Here is a 19,410-nt window from a genome sequence, read left to right on the forward strand (position 1 = left end):
GTTCTCCATAATGGCTATATCAGTTTATATTCCCACCAGTAGTGTAGGAATGTTCCCTTTCTCCACCTTACCTTTTAAATCAGTTCAATTTTGTTCTCTGAGAAGCCAGTGCATATTCACATTGAATTTTTTATGAATCCTGTGTATTTGCTCAAATATCATTTCACTCAAGCTTTACAGCACAGTTAAATAGGTCAAGAAACAGGAGGCATCTATCTATTTTACAGATAACAACTTACACAATTATATTTGGAAAATAAGCAAATGAGCCCTCTACTTTCTTTCCGTATTCAGTAGATGAAAATGTGTTTCTTAAAACGTTGGTATAAAGGCCATCCTCTGTACTGGGTAAAGATAAAGCTGAGAGTTAGAAGGTTCAGACTCCACCTCTGTGTGACTTTGGATGCATTCTCAGATTAATTTGAAAAATAATAAAGTATGAACTCCTGAAAGTACATTTTGGCTGAAAAGTTTTGATTCTCTAATTATAATTTGGAAGAAAGTAAAGATATAATGGCCAGAGAGCTTCTACTGTGATGAGTTTCCAGGCAGTGGGCTCTACAGTCAAAAACTGTAAGTTGGTGCTTGGGACATGGAAGGAACTGATTTTGTCTATGCCCACAGCCAATTATGATTACCAAGGATCTGGAAACAGATAACCATACAGTGACAACACATTTTGTTCTTCTGGGATTTTCAACACGACCAGCCTTCCAGCTGCTCCTCTTCTTTGTTTTCCTGGCAATTTACCTTCTGACACTTGTAGAGAACTTTCTAATCATCTTCGTCATTCATAGCGATGGACAGTTGCACAAGCCCATGTACTTCTTTCTGAGCAACCTCTCTTTCCTGGAGATGTGGTATGTCACAGTCATCAGCCCCAAGATGCAGATAGACTTCCTCAGCCATGACAAGACAATTTCCTTCAATGGTTGCATGACTCAGCTTTACTTCTTTGTGACCTTTGTCTGCACTGAGTACATCCTCCTTGCTGCAATGGCTTTTGACCGCTATGTAGCCATTTGTAACCCACTACGGTACCCACTCATCATGACCAACCAGCTTTGTGGCACACTGGCTGCAGGATGCTGGTTCTGTGGACTCATGACTGCCATGATTAAGATTGTTTTCATAGCCCGACTTCACTACTGTGGCACACCTCATATCAATCACTACTTTTGTGATATTTCCCCACTCCTCAATGTTTCCTGTGAGGACTCCTCACAAGCTGAACTAGTGGATTTCTTCTTGGCCCTCATGGTCATTGCTGTTCCCCTTTGTGTAGTGGTGGCATCTTATGCCACCATTCTCACCACCGTTCTCAGGATCCCTTCTTCTCAGGGACGCCAAAAGGCATTTTCCACCTGTGCCTCTCACCTAGCAGTTGTAATTCTCTTCTATTCCACGACCCTTTTCACTTATGCCCGCCCTAAACTTATGTATGCCTATAATTCCAACAAAATGGTATCTGTCCTCTACACCATCATTGTCCCACTCCTCAACCCTATCATTTATTGTCTGAGAAACCGTGAAGTTAAGGCAGCCCTCAGGAAGACGATACTTTGCAAAGGCAGTGAACCCAGGGAAGATAGGACTGTGATTAATTAGTGTGTAGAATCCCTTCGTGCATGAATCAGGAGATGATTCCCACATAGTTCTTCCCACATTCCTGCCTTTGCTTATTTATCAACCTCTAGTACCTTAATGCTGATCTCCTCTGTGTGTGTGTGTGTGTGTGTGTGTGCATGAGTGCATGTGTGCATGCACAAACATGGCTGGAGGGATAGCCCTAAGAAATAGCCTCTCCTTCTATGTCAGCAGAGAAGTTTTAAATACTTTCCAAAAATTATGAAAGCAGATTTTTTTCTCTCACTAAAATATTAACTGAAAAGAGAGATTTTTGTTTAATTCATTAATGTATCATCTATACATTCAGCTGTGTCCAACACATAGTAGGTGCTTCATAGATATTTGTTGAAAGAATAATTGAATATATACATGTTTGAAATCAGGAGATGAAGATGGGAATTATGAATACATTTTTAATTTATGAGCCTTCCAGTTCCTCCTTCATCCCATTCTGATTGTGTCTATTCTACTTTGTCATTTTCACCTATCTTTGTTTTCTTCCCTTGTAAGTCCACTCTTTTTAATCCTTCTTTCCTTTTATACATTTGTAGATTTCTTCCCTCTTTTCTCTGTCTTTCTCCATGTCCCTCTGTCTCTCTTCCTTCTCACTTTCTCTCACCCTCTATTTTTCCACAGAAAATATTGGCATGTGTTCATCTAAGTTACCATTTCATCTTAATTGATTCATTTATAGATTTAAAAATGCTCAAAAGCAATGAGTGGCATTGTGAAAGCCCAAGTGAAAATTTAGAAATATCATTATGTTTTCAAGATTTTAAACATTAAAAGAACAGCTCTCTGTATGTCTTTAAGGATAGAGTTTATGGCCAATTACTTTTCATGTCTTTATTACAATTAATTTTTGCAAACTCAGTTTTGTAAAGTATGATTCCATTAATAAATTTCACCTTTTTCAAGTGTGTTGTTCAATGAATTTTAGAAAAGTATATAATTGTGAAACAACAACAGTCACCATATAGAACATTTACACCATCTTGAAAAGTTTCCTTGTGTCCTTTTAAATTAAATTTCTTATCCATACCCTAGACTGAGCCACTGGCAGCTGACATGGTTTTTATCAATTTAGCTTTGCCTTTTCTAGGAATTCCTTTAAATGAAATCAAATAATAGGTATTCTTCTGACTAAGGCTATTTTCACTTATATATCAGTTGTATGGGCTGAATATCATAATTATATATTATAGTTATTTAATAATTATAATTATATATTATATATATAAGTTTTATGGAATTGCTGAGTGCTATTTCATTGTATGGATATAACACAATTTGCTATATTCAACAAGCTGATGGACATTCAGTCTATTTCTAGTTTAGGAATTTTATTAATAAATCTTCTATGAATGTTTAAGATTAAAATAAGGTGTTTTTTTAAAATTAGTACAAAACTTTAATTTCTCTCCAGGACATGAGGGTTGTTTGGCATCACTGGGTTTCCCAGGTGGTGACAGTGGTAAAGAAACTGCCTGACATTGCAGAATATGTAAGAGATGCAGGTTCGATCCCTAGGTCGGGAAGATCCCCTGGAAGAGGAAATTGTAACCCACTCCAATATTCTTGCCTGGAGAATTCCATGGGCAAAAGAGCTTAGCAAGTTACAGTCCATAGGGTCACACAGAGTCGGACACAATTGAAGCAACTTGTCATGCATGCATACTTGGCATTGTTACCGAGTAGTATGATGTTTTTGCTTAAATTTGTAAAAAAGTTGTCAAATTTTCCAAAGTAGCTGAACTGTTTTACATTCCTATAAGCAATTTATGAGATTTTCTGTTGAATTATGACCTTGTCAGTTGTTAGCAACATTAAACTTCTGATATGGTGGTTTTTGGTATCTCATTGGTTTTATTTTGCATTGCCCTAATGAGTATCTTTTTTCATTTCAGTCAGTTCAGTTCAGTTCAGTCACTCAGTCGTGTCCAACTCTTTGCGGCCCCATGAATCGCAGCACGCCAGGCCTCCCTGTCCATCACCAACTCCCGGAGTTTACTCAAACTCATGCCCATTGAGTCGGTGATGCCATCCAGCCATCTCATCCTCTGTTGTCCCCTTCTGCTCCTACCCCTAATCCCTCCCAGCATCAGAGTCTTTCCCAATGAGTCAACTCTTAGCATGAGGTGGCCAAAGTATTGGAGTTTCAGCTTCAGCATCAGTCCTTCTAATGAACATCCAGGACTGATCTCCTTTAGGATGGACTGGTTGGATCTCCTTGCAGTCCAAGGGACTCTCAAGAGTCTTCTCCAACACCACAGTTCAAAAGCATCAATTCTTCAGTGCTCAGCTTTCTTCACAGTCCAACTCTCACATCTACACATGACCACTGGAAAAACCATAGCCTTGACCAGACGGACCTTCCTTGAAATTTATAAAACTTCTTTGTGGGAGTGTGTATTGCTGTTCCTGTTTGTGAAGTCAGTTGTCTTGCTGTTCACACTGTCTGTACTGTTCCTTGAAGCAGGGTAGGCAAGGCACAAGCTAAGAAGCTGGAAAGGGACTCCAGGAGCCAAAGGAACTGCAGACATGTCCATTCTCTCCTGGCTGGCACAGCAGCCATAACACAGTCACTTTCTCGGCTGATGCAGCAGCCACGACATAACCATAACAGAGCCTTAATGTAACCTCATATGATGAAACCATTGTGTTGCTCCAATGTAGCCCCACTACAGCAGCAGCCAGGGCTTTCATTGTGAAGCTCATACAGGCATTCCTCACAAAGTAGCCCATGACCAAATGAGTACTGCATCATGCACATGCACAGTGCTACAAGTGATCTCAGCTGTTACACACTCATTCTTTGCAAAATGTGGGGCGAGAGAGTCTGAACATGCCATTGCAGCTAAATTGCTCTCTCCCTCAGAGTGTCTAATCAAATAATTTATCCAGTTTTTAATTAGAGTTTTTATCTTATTGCTAGGACTTCCCTGGGGACTCGAGACAGTAAAAGAATTTGCCTGCATTGCAGGAGACCAGTGTTCAACCCCTGGGTCAGAAAGATCTAAGCTTTAAGAATTCTTATTACAGTCTGGTGCAATTATTTGTCAGATTTGTTTCACTAATATGTTCCTGCACTTGATTCCTTGCCTTTTATTTTCTTAAAAGTGTCTTTCAGTAAGCAGCTTATATTCTCACAGTTTTGAAGTATAGAATCTAATTAGGTGCGAGCCACTCAGTTCCCGGGTGGATTTGTTCTGGCATGTAGGTAGGCACCTCTTCTTGTGTGTGCATGGGGTGGAGAAAGAGAACACAGCCACATTTAACCTTAATTTTCTACACAACGGTCCTATCTCCAAATACAGTCACACTGCAGGTTGAAGCAGTGGGGACATGAACAAATTTTGAGGGGACATGAACTTTCAGTACATAAGAATGAGTGTGTAGAATTGATATCATTTTCCCCTTAAATATTTTGTAATTTTTGCCAGTGAACTAATCGGTATCTGTTTCTATCAAATAATATATCTCCTGCTTATGGATTATATTCCTTCCACATCTCTGAATGTCTAGTATCTTTTCATTAGATATCAGAAATTATTAATGTCAGAAATTAGATTTTATTGTTTTACTACTAAATTTTGTTTTATTATTTTAAGTATGATTATATATTGTTATGGGGCATTGGTGGTTCAGTGGTAAAATTCTCGCCTCCCACGTGGGAGACCAGGGTTCGATTCCCAGCCAGTGAATCATGCTGGCGTTTGTTTTGGGTTTCCGTGGTGTCTCAGATGGTAAAGAATCTGCCTGCAATACTGAAGACCTGGGTTCGATCCTTGGGTTGGAAAGATCCCCTTGAGGAGGAACTGGCAACCCACTCCAGTATTCTTGACTGGAGAATCCCATGGACAGGGAAGCCTGGTGGCCTACAGTCCAAGGGGTTGCAAAGAGTTGGACACGACTGAGCAACTAACACACACATATATTGTTCTGGCCCAATGATTTTTTATTTAAAATCAGTTAAATAATTTTAAACCTTTGCTTAAAGTTTTTCAGTTCAGTCTCTCAGTCTTTTCTGACTCTTTGCAACCCCATGAACTGCAGCACACCAGGCCTCCCTGTCCATCACCAACTCCCAGAGTCCACCCAAACCCATTTCCATTGAGTCAGTGATGCCATCCAACCATCTCATCCTCTGTCATCCCCTTCTCCTCCTGCCCTCAATCTTTCCCAGCATCAGGGTCTTTTCAAATGAGTTAGCTCTTCGCATCAGGTGGCCAAAGTATTGGAGTTTCAGCTTCAAAATCAGTTTTTAAGTTGTGTCAAAACAGCCTTCAGGCTAGTACTGATTTATTCCAACTACTGGGCAAATATTCTTAGGATTCTACCTTGGGCTGTGTAGCCTGCAAAGTCTACTCTGGCCACTGGGAACACAAACGCTTCTTCTGTAAGCTCCAGGAATAATGTGGTTTAATGCTTACAGTAGTTTTTTCCCCTCCTTCTCTAAGTGGTAGTTTCTTGTCATAGATGTGTGTGTCAGTACTGTGCCAAAGGCTTGATGCCAAAGACTTTTTTTTTTTAGATATGTAGAGTCCGTTCTGTGTGCTAACTCCTTTCTAGTTCTCTGTTTTGTAAAAAGCTCCTTCATTCTCTCTGAATTCCAATCTCTGTCTTAATTCAGTTAGATTCCATGGCACTATTTGGATTCCCCTTCTGCCAAAAATTGGGGTCACTAAACTTCTAACTTTAGTATTTAAACATTTTAAAACAAAAAAAAATTTTCTCACTGCATCAGAATCACAGAGTATTATTTATCATGTTCTGTGAAATTATTTACCTTCAACTTAATGCCAAGATACAGCTACTTTTCTACATGTCTAAAATAAGAACCTCTAGCTAAATCAGTCAGTCAGAGACTGTTCTTTTCTCTTTTGGCCTCTCCACCAGAAACCTCATTCTCAGCATTTTTTAAACTAGAGTCAGTTTCCCCTAGGGTCTGTGATTGGGGTCCATATTCTCTGCTTTGCACCCTGGAAACTGCTCACAGGTTATAAGGTAGACAAATCATCTCTCTTCTCTCAAGGACCACATCTTAGGCTGCCTGCTGCCCAGTGTCTGAAAACTGATGTTTTTCATATTGTTTTCAGTGTTCCATTTTTTAAGGTGGAGGTGGGTTCCAATAGGACTTGGGTTCCAAGTCCTATTAATTCATTGTAGGAAGAGATGAAGTCATTATTTACTGTATTGTTGATATTAATTAAATTAGATATAAGATATTTTAATTTAAAGATATGTGGGAAAGGGAACTAAAGAAAAAGAGAAAAGCTGTATAGCTATTAGCAGCATTTATTTAACTAAAAAAAAAAACACTATTCTTGTCTGGGTGAGAAGTCTGGGAAAGTACATAGTAGATCCAATATTTTAAAGCAGAAAAAAATGTTTATCTTTGTTTCTTCCACCATGTAACAGGGATTCAGTAAATAAAGATAGAGTAAATAATTGAGAGAATCTGAAAGCTGGCTTTAGCAACTTATTAAATTGATATCAGTCAGTTGATTCCTCCCATATCTTTATTTGTCAATATTGATACTATAACTGCTTTTTACAACTAAAAAAAAAAAAAAAAAAACCACTTCACAAACTGTTAATCTGAGTCCAAGTTAGTACTGTTCACTATGTTTGTGCTCATCTACTTTATTCATGTTTGACTCTTTGTGACCCTATGGACTGGAGTCTGCCAAGTTCCTCTGTCCATGGAATCCTCCAGGCAAGAACACTGGAGTGGATTGCTATGCTTTCCTCCAGGAAATCTTCCTCACCAATGGATTGAATCACCATCTCCTGCTTGAGGCAGATTCTTTATCCACTGAGTCACCTGGGAAGCCCCACTATACAATAGGCCAATAAATTTGAGAGATGAGTTGCTGGCGCAAGGAATAGCGACTTTCTTCACAAAGTCAGCAGAATGAGAAGATGGTACACTGGTGTCCCAAAGAAGCATCTTGCCTGAGTTACAATCAGGTTTCTTTTATACTAAATGGGGAGTGGGTAAAGTCTTTGTTCTACAGTGTGTTAATTTCTTCCTTCCTGCAGCGATTTGCCGGTGGGCCTTGTCAGGAAGTTTCCTGTGAGCTGAACAAAGATATTTTAACTTAATACTACATGGAAGGCAGGGCTCCCAGAGATGGGCCACTTTATATAATTTAAGCTTATAGATAGCATCCCTTTGGTGATTAATTTGTAGCAAAAGCAATAGAATACAAAGGTTAAAGTGAAAGGAGCAGATCCAATATGAAATCAGATTTTTCTTTTCTGTATGGGAATATTGCATTCAAAGATGTTATACTGGATAGTCCTTGAGGATTGTTTACAATAAGGCACCCAAGCACCATGGGAGCACAGTAAAAGGAAGTGCCATGTTTCATTTCTTAGGTTTTATTTTTTCATGTTATGAAAATATTAAGTGCACAACACACACATACACACACAAAAATTCAAAGAAAAATAATAAATAAAAATCAACTAAAAATTGTCTATAACAGAAAAACAAAGATAACTTTTTAAAAATTAATTTATTTATTTTAATTGGAGGCTAATTACTTTACAATATTGTAGTGGTTTTTGCCATACATTGACATGAATCAGCCATGGGTGTACATGTGTCCCTCATTCTGAACCATCTCCCTCCTCACCCCATCCCCCAGGGTCATCCCAGTGCACCAGCCATGAGCATCCTGTCTCATGCATTGAACATTTCACATATAATAATATACATGTTTCAATGCTGTTCTCTCAAATCATCCCACACTCGCCTTCTCCCACAGAGTCAAAAAATCTGTTCTTTATATCTGTGTCTCTTTTACTGTCTTGCATATTGGGTCATCATTACCATCTTTCTAAATTCCATATATATGTGTTAATGCCATATATATGTGTATTGGTGTTTTTCTTTCTGACTTGTTTCACTCTGTATAATAGGCCCCAGTTTCATCCACCTCATTAGAACTGATTCAAATGTGTTCATTTTAATAGCTGAGTAACATTCCATTGTGTATATGTACCACAGCTTTCTTATCCATTCATCTGCCAATGGATATCTAGGTTGCTTCCATGTCCTAGCTATTGTAAATAGTGCTGCAATGAACATTGGGGTACACGTGTCTCTTTCAATTCTGGTTTCCTCAGTGTGTATGCCCAGCAGTGAGATTGCTGGGTCATATGGCAGTTCTATTTCCAGTTTTTAAAGAAATCTCCACACTGTTCTCCATAGTGGTTGTACTAGTTTGCATGCCCACCAACAGTGTAAGAGAGTTCCCTTGTCTCCACACCCTTTCCAGCATTTATTGTTTGTAGACTTTTGAAGGTGGGAGGAGTAGGAGACGACAGAAGATGAAATGGTTGAATGGCATCACCATTTTATCAAGCGATAAGAGATCTTATCCTCCAGTTCCATTCTTCTTTCTCAATATTGCTTTGGTTGTTCAAGGTTTATTGAATTTCCATACAAATTGTAAAATTATTTGTTCTAGTTCTGTGAAAAATACCATCGGTAGTTAATAGGGATTGCATTGAATCTATAGATTGCTTTGGGTAGTATACTCATTTTCACTATATTGATTCTTCTTATCCATGAACATAGTATATTTCTCCATCTATTTGTGTCATTTTTTATTTCTTTCATCAGTGTTTTATAGTTTTCTATATATAGGTCTTTTAAAACAAAGATAACTTTACTATCATGTTGGTATATGTACTTGATGGGCTTCTCTGGTGATTCAGATGGTAAATAATCTGCCTGCACTGTAGGAGACACAGGTTTGATCCTTGGGTTGGGAAGATCCCCTGGAGAATGGAATGGCTATCAACTCCAGTATTCTTACCTGGAGAATCCCATGAACAGAGGAGCCTGGCAGACTAGAGTCTATGATGTTGCAAAGGGTTGAACACGACTGAGCAACTAAGCACACATGCACTACAAAACCAGAGGGAAGTAAAAACGTCTTCAACTTGGGACTGGATTGATCCACTCAAATGATCAGTTCTTTTGCGTTCTTCTAGCTTTCTTTACATAAATATATTGGAGGGCATGCATGCTCTGACATAACTGGCCTGAAAGTGCCCAATCTGAAAAATTTAGATGCATTCACATTTTAAATGTATTTGCATAATTTCAAATTATCAATCTTTGTTTTCTAAGATAAAAAATGAAAACCTAATTGCATGGAGAGGAACTCAGGGGACACTGATAGATAAGAAATAGGCAAAATTCAGATAATTTGAAAAGGAAGAGGCATTTGAGAAAGCTAAAAAAGAACTGTTTTTACTGTAATAGGAAGAAGAAAAATATTAGAATAATTGTGGTACAAGTATATTTACAACAGTGACAAGAAAAAGATGGTGTTTTGGTTGATACCTTACATTTCCTCTAAAGTATGATGCAATGATATCAGGTAACATTGTGTTTGGAAGGAGTGACAAAGAGGGCCATGGGAGGGGAGAATAGTTAATTGTTTTAAGTGGAAGTGAGAATATGCACAATATCTTCTGCAGAGAACAGGAGACTGGTGATAATTGAAAAAGAAATATCCAGCTAAGCAAAACTGATCAAAATATGCTTCAAAATGAAAGGACTGTGGATATATAATATATAATCCTTTAGTCTGAAAGACGCAGGAGTCAGAGAAGGATACACATGTAATAGAACTTATAGGAAAATTATAAGGAAGAAACTTTGGCTGTATTAATATAAAATTGAATTTAAGGACAAGGGAGAGGATTATCCAAAGTCACCTGGATTATTATACTCATTTCCTGGTGACTCTATCAAAGAATTCTATTAATGAAATGAAAAGTACCTTGAGAATAAGCCATAGAAAAACAACCAGGATTTATCAAAGAAGTCATCAGCTAGGTTAAAGGTGTCTTAGGGAAAGCATACATCATTCATCTTCAAATATTTAAATTGCTGCTGTGGAAGTGAAAAATTATATACAAGATATTTGTCTCCAGAAATAATATGTGTAGTGAAAAGGAGGACAGCATATAAAAGTGGAGCTTTATAACAGTGATATTTAACAGTGGTTAAACTAGAGGCAGAAATACTGCAGGTAAGATACCTGCAATAACAAAGCAGTTGGAAGTGATAGACTTGGGTCCATTTCAATACTGATAACTCATGGTTATATTAAATTTCAGCTAGATTTATTCCATTTTCTTAATGATTTTTTTGTGAAGAGTCCTGTTGAGGCTTTTCTAAACTTGAAAATTTGTAATGACTGGACCTTCTATATTGAATTACCATTCAAAGTATGCTATTTATCCTTCCTAGAAGAGACTAAAATCATTCTTACCTAAGTATATATACAGCTTATTCAGTTTTCAGTACAGTAGAAACTACCACAACATTGGGAAACAATTATATTCCAATAACATTAATTTAAAATATACTTCCCTGTTCAACTTTAAGAGCATTTCAACTGTGTATAGTATTAATAATTACGCCAAGTTTAAGACTGCACTTCACCAAACCTATCAAATTAATATCATGGAGAAGCTTTCACTATGAGGTTATAAAGTGCTATGTGAATGAAAGACAACACTATCATCACTTTTACAGTCATTGGTATATCCTCAGAAAAAAGTATTTTGTAGATATGAAGTATTCTTATCACAGAGCTTTAGAATAAAATCCTCTTCTGCCAGCCACTTTTTGAATGGCCATCTGGACATCTTTGTTCCTTAGGCTGTACACCAGGGGGTTCAACAATGGAGTTACAACTGTGTAGGTCACTGTCACAAGTCTATCTTTGCTGGATGGGTACTTGGATGACAGCCGCAGATAGACAAAGGAGGCACAGCCATAGTGGACAATGACCACAGTAAGATGGGAGGCACACGTGGAGAAGGCTTTTCGCTTGCCGTCAGCTGATGGGATCCTCAGGATGGTGTGAACAATGAAGCCATAAGAGATGCAGATAAAAGTCATAGGGGCCATGAGTGCTAAAACTCCACCAATGAAGATGATGAGTTCATTGATATAGGAATCAGTACAGGCAAGGCGGATAACTGGTGAGATGTCACAGAAGTAATGGTTAATCTTGTTGGGGCCACAGAAAGGTAGTTCAAAAACTAAGAGGGAGCCTATCAATGAAAACAAAAAACCAATTACAGCACAAGTGGCTGCCAATTGTCCACAGACTTGCCAGCTCATAAGGACAGAGTACCGAAGTGGATGACAGATGGCAACAAAGCGGTCATAACCCATGATTCCCAGTAGCATGCAATTAGTGACAGCAAAACCAAGGAAGAAAAACATCTGAGTGGCACAGTTAATAAATGAGATTGTTCTGAGCAGAGACAACAGATTTATGAGCATCTTGGGCAGAATGACAAAGGTATAGCATGTCTCAGAAATGGAAAGTATCCCTAGGAAGAAATACATAGGGATGTGGAGGCTGCGATCCAGGCAGATGACAGTGACAATGGTGATGTTTCCACTCAGGATAATCAGATACAGGCACAGAAAAACAGCAAAGAGGATGAACTGGATTTCTCCAAGGTTGGAGAATCCCATCAACAGGAACTCTGTGACAGAGGAATAATTAGCTTGGTTGATTTGTTCACCAAGGTTGATCTACAGAGAACAAAAATGAAGAAACAGTGTTTGCCATGAAAGGGGGAGATAGTTAGTTCCACTATGGATTGAGGAACAAGAAATAGGAGAAGGGATAAGGATTAATGCTAGTAGGAAAAGCCCAATGGACCATGTCAATTCATGGAATTGTTTCCAAAACTCAAGAGTACATGTTTCCAGTGTTTAAGTCTAGGAAATTATTTTCACAGTCTCTACCTCAAATACCAATTAGGGAATGGAAATGTCTGAAACTTCCTGCATATCGGCCTAACTCTATCATTTATTATCTGTGTAACTTTTTGTGCTTCAGTTTTTTCATGTGCAACATAAAATACTAATAACACCTCTTTCTTAGTTTTCTTATGAAAATTAAAGCACTGAGAAGTGCACATGCACACTGTAAACTTCTATTAAATGTCAGCTTCTGCTACATAATGTATTTAACTTTCAGGAAGTAGTGTTAGTTTTTCTTAAGCTTCATTTTAGAGATACTTTAAACATACATCTACTTCAGGTTTTAGTTTTTAATCATATTATTTTATTAAAAATAATCTACCAGACCAACATGCATACCTAATTCCTATTTTCGTGCATTTATGGAGACAATAATATTGTGTTGACTTTAGTACATCCTTTCCCCTTAATCAATCGATTTCACGCACTTAATAGAAGAGAGTTGGCTGGATTTTAGTATATTTAAGTGACTCTAGAGAAACACAAAGTTATTACAGTCAGGTTGGCCATTGATATTACTAAATCTACCCTTGTGCCAAGATAATTCTCTGATTCTGCTCTAATTGTAGTTTCAAATTTCAAGAGAAAATAAATCAAACATATCAGACCTTACTTCAATATGAACCATTGTGTCTGTTCACACTTTACCTGGATTTCCAACCGAACTCAACATTGCATTGGGTGCACCTGGCCTCAAGGAATTTCAGCTCCTCCAATTTCTCCTTACTAAAGGATGAGCAAATCCTTTTTGCAATTCAACTAAAATCAAGTTTGAATTTTTAAAGTGATAAAAAGATCAAAGCAACCAAATAGTTGAAAATATAAGGCACCAAAGAAGAATACAAAAAGAAAAACTTCTACCTAAAGTAGCTCAGTTGAAGAGACCAGCTGTCCAATCCTACATTTTCAAGGTATATTTCCTAATCTATACCATCTTTGAATGTTTTTGCTTCACATTCTCTCATTTCAAGAGAAGCAAAAGTATCAGTTTCATTTTTCTACCTGAGTGTAGCATAGTGACCAGTAGGCTAATAGGTAGACTTGATATGTTCTCTAAGTAGACAGGGCTTCCCTGGTGGCTCAGTGGTAAAGAATACACCTGTCAGGAAGGAGATACGGATTTGATCTCTGGGTCAGGAAGATCCCCTGGAGAAGGAAATGGCAACTCACTTCACTATTCTTGCCTGAGAAATCGCATGGACAGAGGATCTTGGTGGGCTAGAGTTCACAGGGTCACAAAGAGTCGGACATGACTTAGCAACAGAGCATGTACACTGAGTAGATAAGTCATCCCTTTTATCAGTTTACGCATTCATCAATGTGCTAATTTATTGATAAATTAAAGTAATATATCTAGTTACTACATATCTATTGTTAAATTGTATCTATCTTAGGTAGAGTACTGTTCTTAACTGAAATAATTGTAAATCACTTTTCCTTCTTCAACGAACAGCAAGACTGTCTTCTCATCTTATGGTATCTCACCTCTGCGCTTTTACTCATACTTTCCCCTTCACCTGGAAAACTTTATGCGCTTTCTATTCATTATTGAAGCTCGAACAGAAGCTGTGACCTCTGACTACTCTGGTCTCCAATGATAAGTGGGACATGTACTTTCTCTTCTCTTAACTTAATGACTTTCTATTGTGCATGAAATGTATCATGAAAGTACCAGCCTCTACTTTCTCATATATCAGAGTATAAATACCTTGGGAGCAGTTTTATATTTCCCATAACAGAAATACAAATTGCTACTTAAGAACTATTTGTTTAATGAGTTGATGACTAAATATTTGATTTTTTAAAGATGGCATCCGCGAAAGGCATAATGTAAAGTCATGAAAGAGATGATGGAATTTCAAGCCTTATTTGGAGAGTCTGGGAACAGAGATTCAGTTCACAATCTATCAGATCACATTGCAAAGTTATAATTGTGTCAATGTGTCACACAACCAAGAAGTTATAGAACATTAGCCAGACCCAAGTCCTCATGATACCCTACCATTGCTTTTATTTTTATTATTACTACTATTACTAAAACTCTGGTTCTTCCAAACACTTTCATGCATCATTAGATATCTAACAAAACAAACCAACAGGATATTCTTGAACAATGTAATTTATTTTACCTCCTCAGTTCCCATTTATGAGTCTGATGCTTCAGATTATTTGTCTACAGAATGTTAGGAGTGTGGAGTGCTAAAGACAGTAGAAAGTCTGTAAGGAAAAATAAGTCAGTTATCTTTCCTTTATTCCTTCATTGCCTGTTAGACGTTTTTAATATACCATTGTCACCACAGAACAGTTTCATGTGATGTTTGAGAATGGGCATTGAATGAACTAAATGTTGAAAATTCATTTTTGATAAGGAATTAGCAGTTTATGTCCTTTCTTTCTCAATTACCCAGAAAAGACTTTGAAAAGGAATCAGCCTTTCAGAGATGGCTGATAGAAAGGAAGTAAGTTCCATGGACTAGGGGAGCATATTTTATGGCTCTTATTTATAAGCATTCCTGTGCCTACTACAATTCATTGGTGATGCTCTATTTATCACCCCATGGCCCTATATTATTCTCCAACTTTTAAGTCTACCTTGTGTATTTGTGCCTTGCTTTCCCTACATGCTCTTTTTAACCATCACTCATAGATAGACTAAAACTCACAGGATGATTAGGACATTTCTAAAATTATCATCGGAGACCTCTCTCTCACTATACCCAAGCACTAATTTTACTCAATTTTCTACATAAAATAACCCAACAGGGCCTATTTCTCTATGTTCCCTAGCACAAAGCTATTAGAAGTCAGTGAAACATAAAAATCTAATAAAAATAAGACTCAAAAACTAATATTACTATAATCATTTCTATTTTTAAATGACTTTATTCTCTTTCTACTACTGACATCTCAATACCTCCAAACTGTGTTCCTACCTCCTCTGCTGAGAATTATGAGAAGTATCCCCTAAAGCATCATTGAAGAAATTTTCTTTTGTTTCTTATTAGCTGTGGCCCCAACATGCTGGTTTATGTTTATACTTTCCAAAACTCCAGGGATCCATTATTGCAACATTAATTTTGGCACAGTTCCAATCCATTCAATGAGTAAATAGGATGTAGGAAACAACCTGGATACTAAGTCTCGCAGGTCCAACAGGCTAAAAAAGAAACAGGAGAAGATTAATACTGGCAATTAGCTGGCGATTAGTCCCAGGTTGCCTGATAGCTCATTAGAAGCTGAAAATTGTTGCAAATTAAGAAAAGAGAAATAAATATGGAAAACCCATATTACAATAGGTAACACAGGACTGAATTTTTTGAGGTCATTAAGTAAGGAAGACAACCCTTTTCATCCTTGGACTTCACCAAGACAAATAAAGCCTGCTTTATCATGGCAAATAAAGAAGCAAAGTTATCCTTTTTAGTCTAGTTTCATCTGAACTCTACAAATTCAGTTTCTGCACCAAGGAGAGGGGTATAGGAACACATAGTGTGAGGGATGAGAAAGGGTGATATCGTAGCTAGTAAAACTGAGACTTTGAAGAACAATGGCAAAGAGCTGGTTTGAGGACTGAAGGATAACTATGGAGTGTTTAGATGCGGGCCATAGAGACAATACTTCACTTCTTCCAAGCTTGATGGAGATGAAAAGATCTCCAATCAAGTGCCTGCTTCAAGGATAGGGAATAGGGTGAAAAAATCTTGGGTAGCATCCTAGAGGGCTTGAGCAGTCCCCTAATTATCCTCATTCTTTCTCACAATTCTCTATTGAATAGACCCAAGGTAGGTGAGAGAAGAAAAAACAAAAAACAGGTAATTGCCTGCTGTACACACGTATGCCACAGTTTTCATATCCTGTATTTGAAATGAAGTTAAAGTCAAGCTTTCTGTTGCTAGACTCAGCCAACACAATTCCTACACTTTTAGATTTTCTAGAAATGTTTATTCTTCCTCTTCTGTGAGACAATGAAGAAAAGTTCACCCCCCCCCCCCCCATGAGTGGCTCACAATGCAAGGTCAGAAAAGATTTCAGGCACTTAGCATTGAAGTCTTCTCCCACTTTACTCTGTTGCAGTTCTGTCAGTAGTTCTTGACTGAGATGTAGCTGATAGAACTCCCTAGCAGCTGTCCTCAAATCAGCAGAAAATCCCAAGTGAGATGATTACTGACTCAGAGTCTTTATTTCCAGCTATACCATTTTCAGAGGCTACCAACAGAGCTATAACAATGGCTACTGCTGCTTCCAACAGTTCTCGAATGTGCACAGCAGTTTCTCCTAATAGTTGCAGAATTCCTGGGTTTCTTGGCCATCTTGTCTGCTCAGTGTATCTTCCCAAGCAAACAATTCCCCATGGGGTGCAGGCCAAGTCCTCAGCATAAACCTTTAAAAAAATTTGTTCAAAGACCTCGAAGGTATCAGCACAGCAATAAATCTGAAAAATACTGCAGTTAGTCACATTTCTAGAATCACTTCTTGACACAGTTGTGGACTTAGGATAATCTCTATAATCGTATGAACCAATTTCTGTGACTAGAACATATGTGAATATAGGTTATTGGTTGTGTTTCTCTGGAGAACCCAGTGAAAACTAAAGTGTTAGTCCCTCAGTTGTTTGACTCTTTGTAACCCCATGGACTATAACCCACCAGATTCTGTCCATGGAATTATCTACACAAGAATACTGGAGTAGGTACCCATTGCCTTCTTCAGGGGATCTTCCCTACTGAGGTATTGAACCTGGGTCTCCTGTGTTACAGGCAGATTCATTATGTCTGAGCCACAAGGGAAGGTCAATACACAAAACATGCTCTGCACATAAAGGAAAGATAGATATGGAAGTAAAAATGTAAAGAAGAAATCTTTAAAATTATAAAAAGACTGTGGCTTGTAAGTTAGTAGCTTTGATTTTCTTGTAAATGAAGTACAATATAACCCAGCATAAGGAAAGGGAATCTATTGGCTTAAATCATTATGTGGTCCAGTAGTTAAGATGTCACCTTCCAATGCAGGGACTGAGAGTATGATCCCTGGTCAGGGGGCTAAGATTCCACATGCTTCATGGCCAAAATAAAGACTTTGAAAATGGTCCACATCAAAATAAATAAATCACTAGGAAGTTCAAGACATTTCTGATCAGATATGGCTCAATTCATAGACTTGCATTACAACAGTATGCTGAGTCTTGACTCAGAGGTCAACCTCTGGAAAACATCCTCATCTATAATTTGAGTTTTCTCTTTAACACATATTTTTATGTGTAGTATATATATATATACTTTTCATTTACATCTCTATTTCAACATCCATGGGAAAGTTTTTCCTGTTTTGCTAAATTTTTAGCCCATCTCTAAGATATTGCCTGATTCATAGTAAGCATTCAATATATATTTGTTGAATAAATGAATAGTTTTTATCTTTCTGTCTTTCACTTAACTCAGATTCACACTCTTGCTAGGTTTCTTTTGCAATAAGCTGGCTTTACCCAAATAGCTTCCCTTTATCCAAAAGTTTTCCCTCATAGCTCAGGACATATAGAATCTACCTGCAATACAGGAGACCTGGGTTTGATTCCTGGGTTGGGAAGATCCCCTGGAGAAGTAAATGGCAACCCACTCCAGTATTCTTGCCTAGAGAATCCCATGGACAGAGGAACCTGGCAGGCCACAGTCCCTGGGGTCACAAGAGTCAGACACAATTTAATGACTAAACCACCACCACCATCCAAATAGCTGAGGGGAAAAATAAAGATGAAAGTCTTAAAACTCTGTGCTATTCAAAAGATTCTCAGTCTCATACAGCTAAATATCTAATTTAATCAAGATGCTTTCTACATAGAAATTGCAGCAATGTGTGATTGATTTCACAGAACTTTTCACCCAATATATGGTATGAAATGGAGGAAGTAGGGTTTGTCCATTAACTAGTACACTTGAAATGGTTCCAGAATAATTTTTGTCTATTGTATTGCAAAAAGTGAAAAAAAATCCAGTTATATAAGATTCAGTAGATAAAAGAAATTCAATTCATCACTCCACTATCTGAAGAAACATCTGAATATCAAATGATGAGTTGCAGGCAAATTGTGAATCATAGACTATGACATCGCCATAGGCTCAATTTGTCTCTTTTCTTAGCTCTCCTTTGACCTTTATTTCAGTTTTATTCTTTGCTTGGTTTTCCTCATGATAGCAAAGTGGAAGGCAAAGTTGAGGTCATCTTTCTTTCATCTTGATTATATAGAGAACAAACTCTTAAGAACCTGAGTGCTGAGAGTTTCCTGCAAGAGTTAGACTAAGTTTCTGTTCCCTATTTTTCTGAGTGCTTTGAGAAGACTGTAAAATGGTTGTAACCAGCAGCAACGTTTTCTTGACATGTAGATTTCAGCTAATGGTCAAGTGTTCTTCAATCACTAATTCCAGTGACAGACTCTTAGTTATTTAAAACTTTCCAATAATTTGTAGGCACGTAATGTCTCGAACTACATTTTTTTTCCTTAAGACACTTAATATAATTTTATATTACTTGCATCAATTTTAAACTGAATGATTCAGTTGAAATTAGATAATTTCAACTAATTAGACAAAAGTTTTTATATGGCATAAAATATTTTATTAAAATGTTTGTGTTGTAACTTTCAAAAAGTAAAGGCAAGTAGAAATTATGTTTCTCTCTAATGGAGTTCAGAACTTGGTCTGTTAAACCTCTTGAAGATAAAAATTACAAACTCTGGAAGAAATACAAAGAGAAACTACTTGAAGACAATAGAGATAGGATAAAAGCAGACATATCTAGAATGCATTCAGCACTAGGAAGAAGGTAAGTACACAGGATGACTACTCTCTGATATAGTTTTGGTTTGAATGAAGAACACAGCCAGCACTGTTTGTGAAAAGGTAAAGTTTCCAGCTCAGTTCAGTTCAGTCACTCAGTTGGGGACGACTATTTGCAACACCATGGACTGC

The 19,410-nt window shown here is 37.5% G+C and overlaps 2 protein-coding genes across 2 annotated transcripts in view; one reads left to right on the forward strand and one right to left on the reverse strand.

The window, feature by feature from the left end:
• The first annotated feature begins 630 nt into the window (after positions 1-630).
• Positions 631-1,608, forward strand: OR6Y1 (olfactory receptor family 6 subfamily Y member 1). The gene has a single exon (XM_065943726.1). The coding sequence runs from the start codon at positions 631-633 to the stop codon at positions 1,606-1,608; it is 978 nt and encodes a 325-aa protein (XP_065799798.1).
• Positions 1,609-11,248: 9,640 nt separating this feature from the next.
• LOC136173940 (olfactory receptor 10R2-like) overlaps positions 11,249-19,410 on the reverse strand; it is a 40,136-nt gene continuing 31,974 nt past the window's right edge. The window contains exon 2 of the mRNA XM_065943746.1: positions 11,249-12,214. Within this exon, the coding sequence (XP_065799818.1) occupies positions 11,249-12,214 (966 nt within the window). The remainder of the gene's footprint in view (positions 12,215-19,410) is intronic.

The sequence above is a fragment of the Muntiacus reevesi genome, chromosome 1 (assembly GCF_963930625.1).
Source record: "Muntiacus reevesi chromosome 1, mMunRee1.1, whole genome shotgun sequence".
NCBI lineage: Eukaryota > Metazoa > Chordata > Mammalia > Artiodactyla > Cervidae > Muntiacus > Muntiacus reevesi.